This window comes from Oxyura jamaicensis, chromosome Z, assembly GCF_011077185.1.
Source record: "Oxyura jamaicensis isolate SHBP4307 breed ruddy duck chromosome Z, BPBGC_Ojam_1.0, whole genome shotgun sequence".
Taxonomy (NCBI): domain Eukaryota; kingdom Metazoa; phylum Chordata; class Aves; order Anseriformes; family Anatidae; genus Oxyura; species Oxyura jamaicensis.
In genome coordinates, this window is record NC_048926.1 from 76,674,375 (window position 1) to 76,690,084 (window position 15,710).

The following is a 15,710-nucleotide window of genomic DNA, read 5'->3' on the forward strand; positions in this document are numbered from 1 at the left end:
AAGTATTTCAATCTAATCCCAAACTAACTATTTTGTATATTTTTGTATCTTGTAAAAGCTAGGAAAGCGAAACAAAACAAACCCATTCAACCTGAACCAACTTTTTTTTCCCCCGTTTTTTGACTCTACAACCAAGCTGAGCGGTCCAGCTGTTTGGTAAACAAATCCTCCTCCTCACAGTAATAAAATAAAATATTTGAATATTTTATTTAAAAGCAAATTAGTAACCATGCAGATGTCTCTGGAGAAGTGGTTCGTGCTATTTTAATAATGGATAACTAAATATATATACAGTTTTATATATATTTCTATTTAATTAAATTACGTTTATATACAACAATCTCCAGCAACAGTTTACATGTTCAACCAGTTTCCACGCTGTGGTGTGATTGTACTGGGTACAGTAATTAGTTCATTTTCTTAGTATTCTCTGGATGTAATGTGTGCCTTATCTGCTCTCTGTACCTTCGGATTAATATCGACCTTGTAAAAGCAATTTCTATATCCAAAATTCCCCAAAGCACTTTAAAAAGAGGTGGTAGTCTCTCAAATACCATTAAAATTTCTGCAATTACCAGGCTTACTCCTCACAGGGATCCTCTTCTCAATCATGAGACTAGCCAAAATTACAGGATCTCTTGTTCTCAGATGTGACAGCCCAGTTGTGCATCAGCAGCAGCAATTATGGGGCCACCAGCAGGCACTGATCTTTTCCACTTCCCTAATCAAGCAGCCACAACCAGGACCAGGAACAAATTTACTTTGTCTTTCCCTGTGCAGTGAAGTTAGTCAAAACGTCACTGCAGACTCAAATTTTTGCTGTCTGGAATGAAATATGGTATGTTTCACCCTGTATCTCTTGCATGCCTTCACCCATCTCCTTATCTCATTCTAAAACTGACATATTTCTCAGGCTGACACTCCTGGGGCTCCCTGGTATGTTCAGCATTTAAGTCAGCCCAGCCTGTGGCTCTGCTGCTCCAGGCTCCCTGACCATAGTTGGCTTAAGTACTACTGTTCTTGGGCCAATCAACCTTTAGAAAAGTTGTTCTGTGGATCAGCCATATATTAATGCGTAATACCAAAGCACTGATGTTACTTACAGAACAGAAAGGTCATACCCCCCAGACGTCTGAAGAAGCAGGGCTCTTAAAGCAATATTCAAAGCAATATTCACCCACATTCACAGCAATATTCACCCACATTGCTCTCTCATCCCTGAGCATGGTTCTTCCACATGCATCCTTCTACCAAACTTACTCCCACATCTTATCTGCATGACTTATCTATTTCGGTACTGTACACCATTCCTTACATTGCTGTTTATACTGAACTATTTTATCTTGTCTTACGGTGTTCTTCATGACATTCCAGCTCATGCATTTTCTTTATATCCACCATGGCTGAAGTCTTTGTGTATTACAGGAATAATAACTGCAGTGATACAAAAAAGGATAATGTTGTGTGGGAGGAAAAGGTAAATTAGCCATGAACAGAAGAAAAATGAGTTAAGAAATACGAGGTTTGGATGAGTTACTAAATACAAGCTTTGATTAGTGAAACTAGGAGAAGAACAAATCTAATGTTTAGGCATGGATCTGTAGGTTAGAAATCACTAAAAAGGAGACAGATTTAGAAGGTCCTCTTACACATTTTTGTTAGAGATTAGCAGTTCTTATTAAAATATTACCATTACATCACAGGAGAGCAGACCATGGTACAGAGAAACAGTCGTGAGTGGGAAGGAAAATGGTATAAACTGAGAAAATGTGACAAGAAGGGGAAGAGTAATGGCTGAAGGTAAGAATGTGAGAGTCAGAATCATAATTTAGGATTGGATCCATTCCACTGAAGCATCTAAAATGACTTCAAATATGGCAGAGAGAGAATACAAACAACAACCCTGCCACGGCCATCTCTATATTGCCTTGAGAAAATATAATACGAACTATGTTGAAGGAAAGAACATAGATATGAACTATGTGGAAGGAAGGAGTAGAGATAAAAAGGAATCAGAATTAAAAGAAGGAGCATATTTTTAAAGCCATGAATGCAAAAGGACAAAAGGGTAAAGAGAAATCAGCTCTCTTTTAACAAGAGAGTTCTGAAAAGAAAAAAAAAAAAAAAAAAGAAGAATATTAACAGAACAAGAAGCAGTGACCATTTTGACAGATGGAACAATTCAGGAAACACAGAATTGTGGAAACAGAAGAACAATAAGATTTATTTTTTCTCATTGTATTTGAAAACATTAAAAGTTTGTGTTACTTGTAAAGCAGTGAACAATACACATGGGTGTTGTTTTATCAGACTGTCAACCTATGCAGAGAAACAGAGGTCAGCAGAACTTTAAAAGGGAGATATGACTTATTCTGACTTTAATTTGCTTTCAAAAACATGGTCACTGACCCTTTAAATCACAAGCCAATTACAAGCATTGTAGTGCCATTACTAATTACATGTGGAGAGTTTAAATTTAAAATGGCAATTTCAATTTTCAGGTCATTTAGAGAATGCAGGAAAATGAAATTGCATACTAATTAATTAGTTCATGTGTGTCAGACACCTGAAAGATTAGAGAAAAAAAACCTGCACTCATTACAAATGAGTTATAACCAAAGCACTCAAAACTTTCATTTGTCAAGCTATATATAAATAAATAAATGAAATGACAAAGAAAATTGATAATGATGGAACAAGGCAAAAATAGGTATGGGACTTTACATAATTATATTTTGTGGGACTTTGCCCATTATCAAACAGCTTCCTCTAGGATTTATCTAGCATTAGAAACTGTAATAGAGTAACAGGCTACAGCTTCAAGTTCACTGCATTAAATGTTAATTTACATTTCCTAAAAATGTAGTTTCTGGTTTCAAAGTTTCCATTTAATTTCTGTCACATTTTCACATTGTTTTTCAAAGTGCCATATTCTGGACCAGCTGCTCCATCTCCCAGACCAATGTGAAGGTCCCATACACAGAACCTCTAAATTATGATCCAGGTTGAAGTTTGTGAGACAGTCAAGAAAGTAAAAGTAAGAGTAAGCTTAGGAGCACTTCTCCCACAAGAGCAGAAGGAAGTTATACAGAAATGTAGCACATCTGAGTAGCCTGACTTTTTATAAGTTTCCACAATTTCTGAAGGAGCACTTCCCTGGCCATTATGGAAGCTGTGCAAATATAGGATGTGGGACTTCTGTGCTCCTCTTCTCTCAGCATAATCCAGGGGTCATATTGCAGGCTTGAAGAACCATACAGGGCACCAGTGTAAAGGACTACTAAGCAGTGCATAAGATGTGAGTTTGTGAAGTACTTTATCCTTGCCAAATCAAAACAGGGTTTCTCCAGAACACTAAAAATCACTTTTATCTACAAGTATCATCTCCCTATCAAATTTAGATTTCTATCTCCAGGTGTTTTAAGGAGAAAAATCATCAGAAAAGGAAAAAAAAAAATCTCTTAAGATTTAAACTTGTTTTAATATTGCAAACTCTGAACTCCAAAAAAAAAACACTTGGAAAGTTCTGTGAAAGTTACAGACCAAAGTTTATTTCTGAGGAAAAATAAGAAGAAAAAGAAAGGAATGCTAGGAGCTTACTACACATTAATCATATCACTTAATTAGCTTTTTAGAAAGTCCTTACATACTAGGGCTGTCAAAATTACAGAATAACCTGCAGGGGATTGGTACTACCTTGATTGGGTTATTAACTCCAAAAAAGGAACAGATTTTTCAAACCTCATGCCCTGGGCTGAAATTTGTAGAAATATTTTCTCCTTTCGTCCAACCTTCCTTCCAGGTAAGCGCAAAGAGAAGACTTCCCTCGGAGCAAAGTCCAAGGCACACATAATTACGGTCTGGGTAGAAACCTGCCCAGCTCTGAGAGCTGCCTTGATGACGGGTGCTGGCTTTGCCAAATGCCAACATGGAACCAACTGGCTGCAGGCAGTCTGCATCCAGGTCACCTTCGACTACTGCCATGTCTAGGGGGCCAGTGCTAAATGATTCTGACTCTTTTCTCCAGACTTTTTAATAAAGCCTACACCCTGAAGCAGCCCCAGAAGCTAATGTAACATGGACATTTTTCATTATCGGTTAGCTACATTAGCTTTCCACTCCTGCAAACATAATTCTCAAGTCCTTTTGTGTTATTCTTTCCAGGTCTTTTTCAAGATCTAAATTTCACAAACTTCCCAACCCCCTCTAGTCAGAAGAAAACTGACTTAAGATACATTGAAGGACCTTTGTGTTTTCACTCTGCAGTGAATAACAAACAGTAACACAGGCTTCATTTTTCAGAACTGACAAAACCTAGCATTCTCACTACACCAGCTCCAGAGAACTTCATTAAACAGTGCTTTGTACCTGTTCTCCAAACAAGAAAAATGAACAGGCAATGGTGTACACTTTTTCCTGAAACATATGGGAACCCCTCAGGAAAATTGTGAATGGTAGTCAGCATGAAAACTTGAATAAAAATTATGCAATGAACACAAAGGTAGATAGGTTCAATAAAAGTATATCTGACACATCGAGGGGACATATGGACAGCTCATCTCAGTGTTGGTGGATAAGATATTCAGGTACTGTCTTCTCCTCTTCCCGTGGTGGGTTCGCTGGAAGGGAGGCTCCCTATTCACATGTTGACTGTAGTGATTAGTACAAATGTTTTTTTCCACGAGTTATCTGGCATCACTTTTATTAACAGTTGAAGACGCTAAAGCTTAGCCAAATTCATATATAATAAAAATATCACAAAACTAAAGACCTACAGCAATCACTAGGCAATCATTACCTTCATTAAAATACAGCCACAAGATTTTACATTCTACTGCTTCATGACTTATACGAAAGTCATTTGCTGCTGGCAGAGAAATCCGGCCTACAAAGGAGGCACTGCCATTTGAACTATTCTAGCCATAACATCCTCAAGCAGGAATGGAAAAATGTGTATCTTCAGCCCTGCAGATATGGTTGAGCAACTATTTCAACCTTAATTACAACAGTTCCCGTTACTTCCAGTATGATGCACACAACGCTTAACCTATGTGCACCGAGCAGCTCAGCAGAGAGGACAAACAATTCCCGCAGGCTCTGGTACAGCCAAAACCACATTAAAGCAGTCTAGAATTATGCCCAAGGAGTGTGTCAAAGTACCTCCACCAAGAGATATCACTGCTAAATGCTACTAACGACCTAATGAGCAAATGTAGCATATGTGGAAAGCTGCTTCCTTGGAAAGAGTCTTTATAAATTTGCTTGTGTGGCTTAGAGTCACAATGGAACATATGCATACATTTTTTTAAAAAAAAAAAAATGATCTGTGCATTTGCGAAGTTGAGATTATTACTATTTTGCAACTAAATAGTCCCTTTTAGTCTAGGCTACGTTTCTGACAGTGAATAAGAATCTAGCTGTTAGTTTACCACTTGTCTTCATCAGTTTCTTAAGTGACTCTGGCAATTGAATCAAGGAGATTTTTTCTCCTCAGCTCCATCTGTTACCTGAATCCATGGCCATCTGTCATTTTCTGCAGCAGTCCAAGCGTTCACAAGACCCTTCTTATTAAGTCGTGCATAGTATGGATACCATTTCTGGAGTCCAAAGAGAGCTCGGTGAGTGGATGATGCAGTAATTTGTTGATTTGACACAATTCCTCCTTCTATTCCTAGTGGGCCAGAGCATCCTATGAATGGAAACAAGAAATGTATGCAACTGAAATTATTTATTTCTCCGAGTCCCAAATGGCTGTAATTAGAAACAGCATACAAATAGATCCAGAATATCATGTTAAATAACCTTATTAGAAGAGATTTAAAGCACTTAAATAGCATCTTTTTTTAAGTTTATAATGAGAATAGTTACTGAAAAACAGTACAAAAATATAGTTTGTATAGTTTGTAAGTAACTATTCTCATTATAAACTTAATGAAATAGGTAAAGATTTCCATTTCTTTTAGTTTGTTCTCTCTGAAGAGCTGTCTGTGCTTTACAGATACGAACATCAAGAAAATGATTCTTAGATTCAAATAATGAAATAGCTGATAAAAGCAAACTTAAAATTCTCTATTTTCTGTAAAGATTCACATTGCTACTTGTGCTATAAAGGTCAGCATTTAGCCAATACTCTTCAACTTGTTATTGTAGTCATCTTTAGAAACATGAATCTATAAATATGATATTATGCAGTTACTCTGAAAAAAGTTAAAGGTCTTATGCACCTAATGAGCAAACCACAAAGTATGTATTTAACTGTAATGTTCAAATGTTCCTAATTTTATAAGTGGTATTCAGCCAGAGCACCAGTACTAAAAGACTTGTTGATGGCTTTTTTAAAGCCATGACATTTTTCATAGATAGTTTTCTGAAGCCACCCAGCTTCGGTACAGCAACAATAGCATTCAGTCATTGTGAGCAATCCAAACAGAAAAAAAAAAAAAAAAAAAAAAAAGGTTTTTTTTTAACGAATTATTTTTCACCCTGCCTATTATTAAATACCACCAACCACGTTCAAGTAAATAACTAAATAAGTTTTTTTTTCTTTTCTTTTTTTTTTTTTTTCAATTCTGATGCACAGTATAAAAAGAAGCACACTGCAGGAGTATGAACTATAGCAGTTCATCTGCTCGGTTGTTCAAAAGATCTGCTGCATGGGTCAACTGCATCTTGGCAATGTTAAACTCAACAGAACAGAGATGTTTACTTACACTTTAGTCTTTCTCAGAAGCCTGTCAGTGCATTCACCTTAAGCACTGCCCGAGAATGAACTCTGAAATGGTACTACTATGAAATCCTTACACCATATGGGCAGAAAGTCACAAATGATTTAATTCTTCATTAATTTAAAGGCGCAGAGAAGGAGAAGAGATTGGCACAATTTGCTCCTCTCAGAAGAAGCTGAGGCAGGGATACAGTGCTGGGCAATGCAATCCACCGGTATTGTGCGTCACTGATAATGGAGACGAATAAAACTAAATTTCAGCTTTAAGTTGTTTACAGAGGAAGGGCCATGGACTAGCAGGTGCTTGGGTTCTGAAAGAAGAAAGTAAAAACCCCACGGGTGACTTCCAAATGTGTTACTTCTCAAATGAGAAACCGGCTTTTCTTCCAGGATAAGCTCAAGTGAAACATTGGCCCCATTGAAATTAATGACCAACTTGCACCATGCTGTACCATAATATCAAGCACATGTTTAACAGCCCACTAAACTCGCCTAGAGTCTAAAGCTGTACTTGTACATTTTTTGCATCACATACCTCCTAACAACAAAGGCAGTGCAATCAAAAATTGACTAATAACTCTGTTAATGCTGCACAAAATACAACAAAATGCAGCTCGCTCTCCTGCTGCTCTGCCAGATGCATACAAGAGCCAGAAGAAAACAAATTCCTTGTCACCAGCACAGGCAAGTGCAATATATGAAGTAGTAAAAAAAAATAAACAAAACATGTCTGTTGGGAAAGTATCATTTTTCACTATGTTATCAACTGTTACTTAAAACTTGAAAGACATATTGGAATTTTAGCTCTGTTTTTGAAATCTTTTCATCTAATTTATTTATTAGGACATGATTATTTATTGGGAAATGATGAAGACATCATTTCATAATGGAAAAGAAAGCAGACATGTCTCTATATGTATATATATATATAAATATGAAACTCATGGGTACATACAGGACAGATTCCACCTTGCCATGAAACTAATCACTCCAAATAGCAAGTATAGACTGATAAATAGTTAAAACTAGAGATGTGGGGAAACAGAAGAGAGGTGGAAACAGAAGAGAGGTCTCTAAGAAGATCTCAAAAAGGCAGCAGAGAAGCATGGCAGGTGTTTTAACATGGACGTGGAGCATACAGCTTTATTATGTGTTGTCGTGGGGATGAGGGCCTATGACAGTCCTGCTAGCATTATTCAGTGATCTAACAGGAAAATCATATGCATGAGTACAGGACCCCAGCATATATCAGGGTCAGTTTTGACTGGGTTGGAGAGTAAGATTATCTGGCCTTAGCATATAATTTTCAAAAATAGAACATTTACTTGCCACCAAGACCCTCAGTCTCCCATAGATATCCCAAAATTGTCAGAAGAGACAAGGATCTCTAGTTTTTTAAGTGCAGAACTGTGTAAGACTTCAGCTGAAAGTGTGTTTGTGGGAAGTTTCAGTTAAGGTGGGAAGTTTCAGTTAAGACTCATGCATACAGGTCCATGACTTGCAATACCATCCTACTGCCATGAATATAGCAGTGCCGAGAAATTAAGCCACTTTCTAGGCACAGCCCTAGCAGATGGACCCTGAGGCTATCTCCTCCTGAGATGTTAGATATCTCCACATGCATAGTAATGGCTTGTTTTCTTGAGAAGTCTTATCTTGAGCTTGATGACATTGAATTTAATCTTCTGTTTCATAGCCAGGTCAATTGGTACTTCAAGATCTTAGTAAAACTCTTCAGTACATTTTAGAAATGCTAATTACATTTCTTAAATTTTCATTTTGCTATCTTGCTCCTCCCAAAGATATTGAGCTTCAGTGGAGGTTTTGCTATGACTCTACAAGTAAGCTCTTTCCACAGTTATCATTGCCCATTTACCCATCCTTGTGTTTTTTTAATCAAACATTATTCTACAAGGAAAACTTTTCAATTTACTTTTATCAGTTGAAAGGAAACATTTTCTTTTTCAAATACTGCACAGAAAATGGACTTTCTTTACCCATATGCTCATTAACTTCTTCCAAATACTCCAAATAGATTTGTGAGTCACACTTTCTCCTTACAAAAGGTATAATGAGGCTATTACTCTCCAAATTCCCAAGAAACCTACTTTGCCTGAAAACTACCATCTGAATCACCTGCCTCTGGTTCCATCAAGCATGTTTTATCAGTGACTAACTGTTTACAGACTTGCTGCTGTACAAAGATACTCCATTTGGGCCACAAGCATTACTTTAATTTAAGGTATCAATTGTTCCTTTTAGTGCTTCATGCCTGTGATATGCTATAGACTGCTAACAGTGGAGGAAACAAGCAGACACAGCCTTTGGAGATTGTCTTTTAAACAAAACTAAGATATGCATGTTTGCAGAACAGGTACAAGCCACATTGTTTTGTTGTTATATCTCTGCTACTATTAAATCAACAGTTCATTTAACAAAAAATCATGACAGCTTGGCAAGCTGCAGTCTCCAAGGGAGTGATAATACCACTACAGTGATTGTGCAATTTAGTCCGATCAACGTCAGTCACCAATTTTATTACTTAATGCTAACACGCTGGGGTATGACAATCAACTTGATAAAAAAAAAATAAAAAATCAGGTAGTAGTAATTAAAAAGCCGTGTGACAGGTTGCTGATACAGATTCACAAGGCTGATTTTGTCATCTGGAGCTGTTACTTTTAATGTCATTGCATAGCAATATACTAACTAAAGCAATTTTGCTTTTAATCCTATAGTGACAATTGTTATTCACTAAATAAAGCCCTATTGATGCTTCTCTAAACCTCATTAAAAAACACAAACCTACGTCCACAATGCCCCATTGGCCATGAAGAAGACACAGTGCAAAGCTGTACCATAAAGTAGGTTTTAGAACATGTACCATAAAGTAGGTTTTAGAATGGATCCATTGAAAGATGGCAAAAGTCAACAACTCCACAGAAGAAGTTAGGGATTCATTTATATCTTTTCAGTTCTTTGGAGAACTTCCCACCAACTCATCTGAAGATGGAATGGTTCTAAAACTCCCTTGAAGATTCCTTTTATAATCTCAAGCATAACTAGATTTGAAATGCAACATTCTATTTTGCACCACAAAGCAAATAACAATTGCTTCCAGATTTCACTCGTAGACCTGGGGTATGTGGTTCAAAGAGGCCCCCAGATAAAAGATGAGTTCTGTGTTTACACCCTAGTCTCTTACAAAATAAAAAATTAAAAAAAAAAAAAAAAAATCCCTCTAGCTGAATGAAAATACTAAATGCAAAAGGAAATATGGCCCTTAGCTTACTGGCATCTCTGAACACATAAAGAAGAATAGGGAGATATGTCACTGATTCCTGGTCTTAACAGGAAAGGAGAAACCAATTCAAGATAAAAAATTAGTACTTATAGGGGATAAGAAGCAGAAAGCACTGGGTAAACATGTTACTTGAGTATATTTAATTTGGATGACTACATTTATGTCAGTCCACAAATTAAGAAAAACCTCCAAATGGTTTAAAAATTACTTGAAAATGTGAAGATTATGCCTCTGTAAACAGAAGAAAAAGATTTCTTGTCATTGACAATGAAGCATGTCTGATTTTGCAGCATGAATATATAGCTTTCATTTTCTCTGTTGGTTTCTCTCTAGTTAACGTCATCAAAACAAACAGATGCAAAATTGAAGGCATGCAGAAAACAAATCTGCTTTAGACATCTGCAATCCTGTCTATCTCCAAGCACCTCATTTTCTGGAATGAGATTACTCTGGCTGTACTTAGCACAGTACGGTAATTGTGCCGAACACAAACCCCGACAATGGGATTACAGATGACCTCTGATATTGCAGTAATTAATGCCGATACACACATCAAATCCCCACCATCCAATCTAGGCTTCAGCCTCCTGTTTCTTTGTCTTGTTCCCCATGCCATCCATACTTCCTTTCCCAGTTTGTTCTGTCTCTTCAGGTTTAATGAGTTTATTTTTATAGGAGCTGGTTAGATAGATATGGACAACCATTCGGTGGTCTGCCACTGAAGCATCATCCATGTGCTACGTTCTCACAGGGCTTGTTTTTTTCCCAACTATGACCATGATAAAATCATTTTTCTTTTTTTTAAACACTTTTGTATTTTTGTAGAGTGGTGGCTGTGAGACACAGCTTCCCTTCCTACAAGAGGTGTCAGCGGACCCTCTCATGGGTCCAGGAACATGACAGTCTCCAGAGGCCAACTTCACCTTGTACAGTTTCACACAGAGGCTTTGTCTCTCTGAAAATACACATTTCCCCATGCCGGCTAGCAGCCCCACGGTGGGATTCACATTGCTCTGACAGACATCCAGAGGGATTTTCTACACTGAGCCAGCTCTGGGAAAACTGACACTTCCAGAATAGTGCAGGAGCTCATGGAGATGCTGGCTCAGGCACTGAAAGCAGATTAGTTTTTGTGTGTGTGTTATGTTTTTTTTGTTTGTTTGTTTGTTTGTTTTGATATAATGCTGTGTCTGAAATGGAGGCTTGTTATTCAGGGAATAATTTGCTTTACTCTAGTTTGGTGATTTTTTCATTCTGCTGTTTGCACAGAATGGATACCTTTGTAAATTCCCCATGCAAAACCCATGTCTGGGGAATTACCACATATGACCTGGTTAAAGAGCGAGGCTATCCAACAGCAATAAAATTAAAGGAAAATATAACTTCTGATTTACCAAGTCCCTAAGCAGCCAGAAGCTTGGAAAATGTGAGGGGAGAACTACCAGTTAGTGCATACCCATTTTTGTCATGCTCTTTTACTTAGCATTCACTTCATCTCACCATCTGAGGCAGGACTGTTGGACTTTATTCTGAGCAAACATGTTTATTCTTAAACTCAACAGGAAGGGTATATCTAAAGGGTATATCTAAAATCTCTTACCTGCAAAGCTGTAGCCAGAAAAATATATGTATTTTTAGTACTGCCCCATGAAGAGTTGTTTTGTACTGAACTCAGAAACATTAATGGCATTAATAGTATCCCTAGGCACATTCAAGATGCTTTTAATGGAACTAGCCTGGAAAGCAAACTTCCACAATGAAACCACTCTGTTTACGGATCCCTGTTATAAAAAAATAAGGTTTCAAATGACCTGGAAAAATCTCTATCCCACAACACATAAACTAAATCCATGTAATTCCCAACAAATGTTTTCTGAATGCATTCCACAATCCTATTCAGTGTTCCACTGCTGCCCAACTTGAATCTTCCCTGCTCTTACTATTTCTTGTCCTAAATCCATAAGCATGGACAGCACTGTACTCTTCAGGCAACAGACTTTACTCTATCTGACAGTATGTCCCCTGTCTGCTTTCACTGTTCTTTGTTCTACCTAGGGGTGCCAAACAGCCATGATGTATGCCAAACATACAGTCGAACTCAAGGAGAAAAAGAGTATGGCTCTCCTTGCCTACCAGTTATTGGAGACTTACTCAAAATCCAGGGAGGAGTTTAGAAACCAGAAAAGCAATGAGGTAAATCTTGACAATATTGCACATGACCAACTTACAGCCACAGCAGAAAATTACAATCACTCCATGGTGATTTCAAAAAGGACACGTGCCATCTAAACACCAAAAATAAATTTCTTCCTCTGAGCTTATACCATTAATTATTCAAATCAACAGTTCAGTGATGTGCATTACATTTATTCTATTTTGTTTGCAAGCAGAAATATGACTTTTGTGAAAAAATAAACTTATAAGTTATGTTGCAGTAAGGAGTATGGGGAATTTAGTTTCTCAAACAACTCTGCTGAGTTCTTGCTTAGAAATATATTAATCTTTATGTGGAAAATGATTTTTACATTTCAAGTTGGCACTGTGAAAAATGACATTTCTACAATGTCTAAGTAGTGACATTAACCATTTTTATATAATGTAGCCAATTAAACACTACTAAGATTAATCTGAATAAAACAGAAATTATGAAGTAGCATTAAAAAAAAAAACAAACTTTTCACAAAAATTAAACTACATACTTATTCTAGAAGATAAATTCATATAAACTTTCAAGTCGCACTATAAAGTAATAGACATGTGTTCATACTTTCACACATAATGAATGGCAGATACAGAAACCATAGCCCCTAATGCTGTACAACAATAATTGCTTTTTCTGTTTTAGACTGAAAAGATATGCAATTCCAGATTCTATTTACAAATCCCAAGGATTTTTGTGGATATGGACTTGGGCAGCTGTACGTGGAGGAGACTTGTGCAATTGTGAAAATATCTCCTTTGCTTCTAGTCACTGTAAATGGTTGTGGCACAGCACAGCCAATCTAAGTATAACTAAGGCATTTAAAAAATAAAATTATCAACCCAATTGCATTTCAAAATAAACCCTTTCATTTGCTACTGAACCCTGTGCAATCCTTGCACTTTTCTCCCTTTCGCAGATTGAAATATTTATTTGAAGAATACAAAAAAACTCAGTAGTTTTCCAGCTATATTAGTAAAATTGCTAATCAGACATTGTATTCTGCAGAAGTTCAGCCTGATTTCAGTGTGGTTACAGAAAATTGTTTTCAAACTTCCCTGGGTTTATATTATCTGTCTTGAATAACATGTAGGTTTTTGTTTGCTTGTTTGCTTGATTGTCTATGGAGTATGTACCACATACATAAAAACATACATATGGCACATGTATTATTGTGTGTTGTATCTCCTTCTCCTCCTAAATCCATTCCAAATGAGATACTTTTTTTCAGTCACATTTGTACTAGACCAACTAGTAATTTCTATAAAGAGGGTGGATAATCTTATCTTAAACTAGAAGTATTAAAATTTCCATCAGTTTTCAGAACTCCTGGGAAAAAAAATAAAAATAAAAAATCAAGCTAAAGAATATTCACACCACTGCTGCGAAATGAGGTTCACTACTTGGAAAGCTCATATTCTGCCCATCTTCTGGAGTAACCTGCTGACACAGACACACACTCTTACAGTCATTCTGGCTTGGTGGGAATGGTAATTTCACAGGTGCTAATTGAACAGGAAATCTCATTGACTTTCTTTATAACTTTTGTTAAATCCTATCAGTAGTGGTGAAATATCTGGATTCTGACTAGCTGACTGTTTTGAAGTTCTAAACAGGTTCTCTGAAATAGTTATAGGAACCAGATGCTGATACTATTTTCTTTTTAGCAATTAACCAACTACTGCTAATTTAAACACAGTGCATGATGTGTACATATATATGCACTGAATGATCGCTTCATCTCAAAATCTGCCTGTTCCGAAAAACAAATTTGAAAAAAAAAATGCATTATCTTGGAATTAAGACTGGAAAGACAAGATATAGTTACAATGAAAGTCAATTTGCATTTTTTTTCTAGCAGGTCTACAACATCAATGTAATTAGCATTCCTGCAACGCAGCCTGACAATCAGAATGTTCCCTTGCCTCTACAGAGAAGAGTATGTGCTTTTCAAGTGGCAAATCTCATTTTTCTGCCTAGAGACATTCTTTCTGTCTTTTCTGTTCCTAGAAATTACAACATTACTAGTTACAGCATGTATTTATTGAAATTGTTTAAAAACTACTAGTGGCACTAATATGAATTCTACATTATGATGGAATACATGTTCTACAGAAAGAAGTAAAAATATGGGAATATCCTGCAATATACGGTTAAAGTAAAACACTAAATATGAGCAATAACCACAGTAGAGAACACGAGCTGAATGCAAATGGCTGTTATTTAAATCTGTCTATCCAGAAATGGCAGTTCTCATGGCCTCTAAACTGTTTCCATCTTCTTTTATAAAACATCTACTTTTTAATAACTGGAAATTCAGATAACAGCATTTAGATCTTGTTTCTGGAAGCCATTTCATGTAGGTATAACCTTATATTCACGTAAAGCAGCCTTTAGGATCAGGGTCTGAAGCCAAGTTAAAAAATACAGAATTAATTTAAAGGTCATGGTCTTTTATTGGGGTGAAACTAACTCTGAAGATTCAAAATAAATTTTTGTAGACACCAAGTAAAAGCTGTTTTTCTTTACTGCCATAGTGTAGTACAATGTAATGTGATATTTCTCAATCCATAAAGTATTTTAAACAAAAGTGAAACATTTCTATATATATGCATTTTTTCTATACCAAGCTTTTTCCTTAATCACATCTCTTTTCACCATAAACAGGACATTATTCCAAAGTATTTATATGAAGAACTAGCTAATCAAACTTAGGAAATATAAGGGTTATGACTCATATGACCAACCTTCAGCTATCTGAAAGTTAGGTATCTACCTCGAACTGGCTGCTTAGACTCTTTCTGTGGGACTGCTACTGGGTCCTACACCACTCTCTGGTGAGAAGGCTCAGGGGGTCTTATGCACATGTATAAATAGCTGATGGGTGTGAATAAAGGCAAAGCAGCCAGACTCTTCTCTGCAGTTCCCAGTGAAAGAGGCAATGGGAACAACTTAAAAGGCAGGAAACACCCTCTGAATGCAATATAACATGTTTGTTTGTTTGTTGTTTTTAACTGTGAGGATTGTCAAACACTGGAACAGGTTGCTTATATTGTAGCTCCATCTATGGAGATACTCAAAAAAAAAAAATAATAATGTTTGGTTCAGATGATCCCGGGGATCCCCGACAACCTCAACCTTTATCTGACAGTGTGATCCTGAAGGGTAGCTACTCCAGCGTCTTTTCAGATCCATGTTCTTGGGCTGGTAAGTCCTGCAAAGCCACACCATCTCAGAGGGTCCCTTTATGAGCAGGAATAATCTGAGGTGGTTCCGTTGACTTTGGAGTCTTATTGATTTGCAGTAGGGGGGGATTTTCCCCCGACTACCTCACTTTATTCCATGATATACAGTGCTACATGAAATAATAAATAATTTTCTCATTGATTTAGCACTGTTTCGACTTGGGAGCTATTCATAAGCAGAACTCTGTTTATGCAAATGTGTCTGCTGCCCATATTTTTCTTGGTAAAATTAAATAT

General features: G+C 36.7%; 1 protein-coding gene across 2 annotated transcripts in view; it reads right to left on the reverse strand.

The window, feature by feature from the left end:
* EDIL3 (EGF like repeats and discoidin domains 3) overlaps positions 1–15,710 on the reverse strand; it is a 267,133-nt gene that overhangs the window by 71,826 nt on the left and 179,597 nt on the right. For both annotated transcript variants that reach the window (XM_035310845.1, XM_035310844.1), the window contains one exon: positions 5,508–5,689. In XM_035310845.1, coding sequence (XP_035166736.1) covers positions 5,508–5,689 — 182 coding nt within the window. The remainder of the gene's footprint in view (positions 1–5,507; positions 5,690–15,710) is intronic.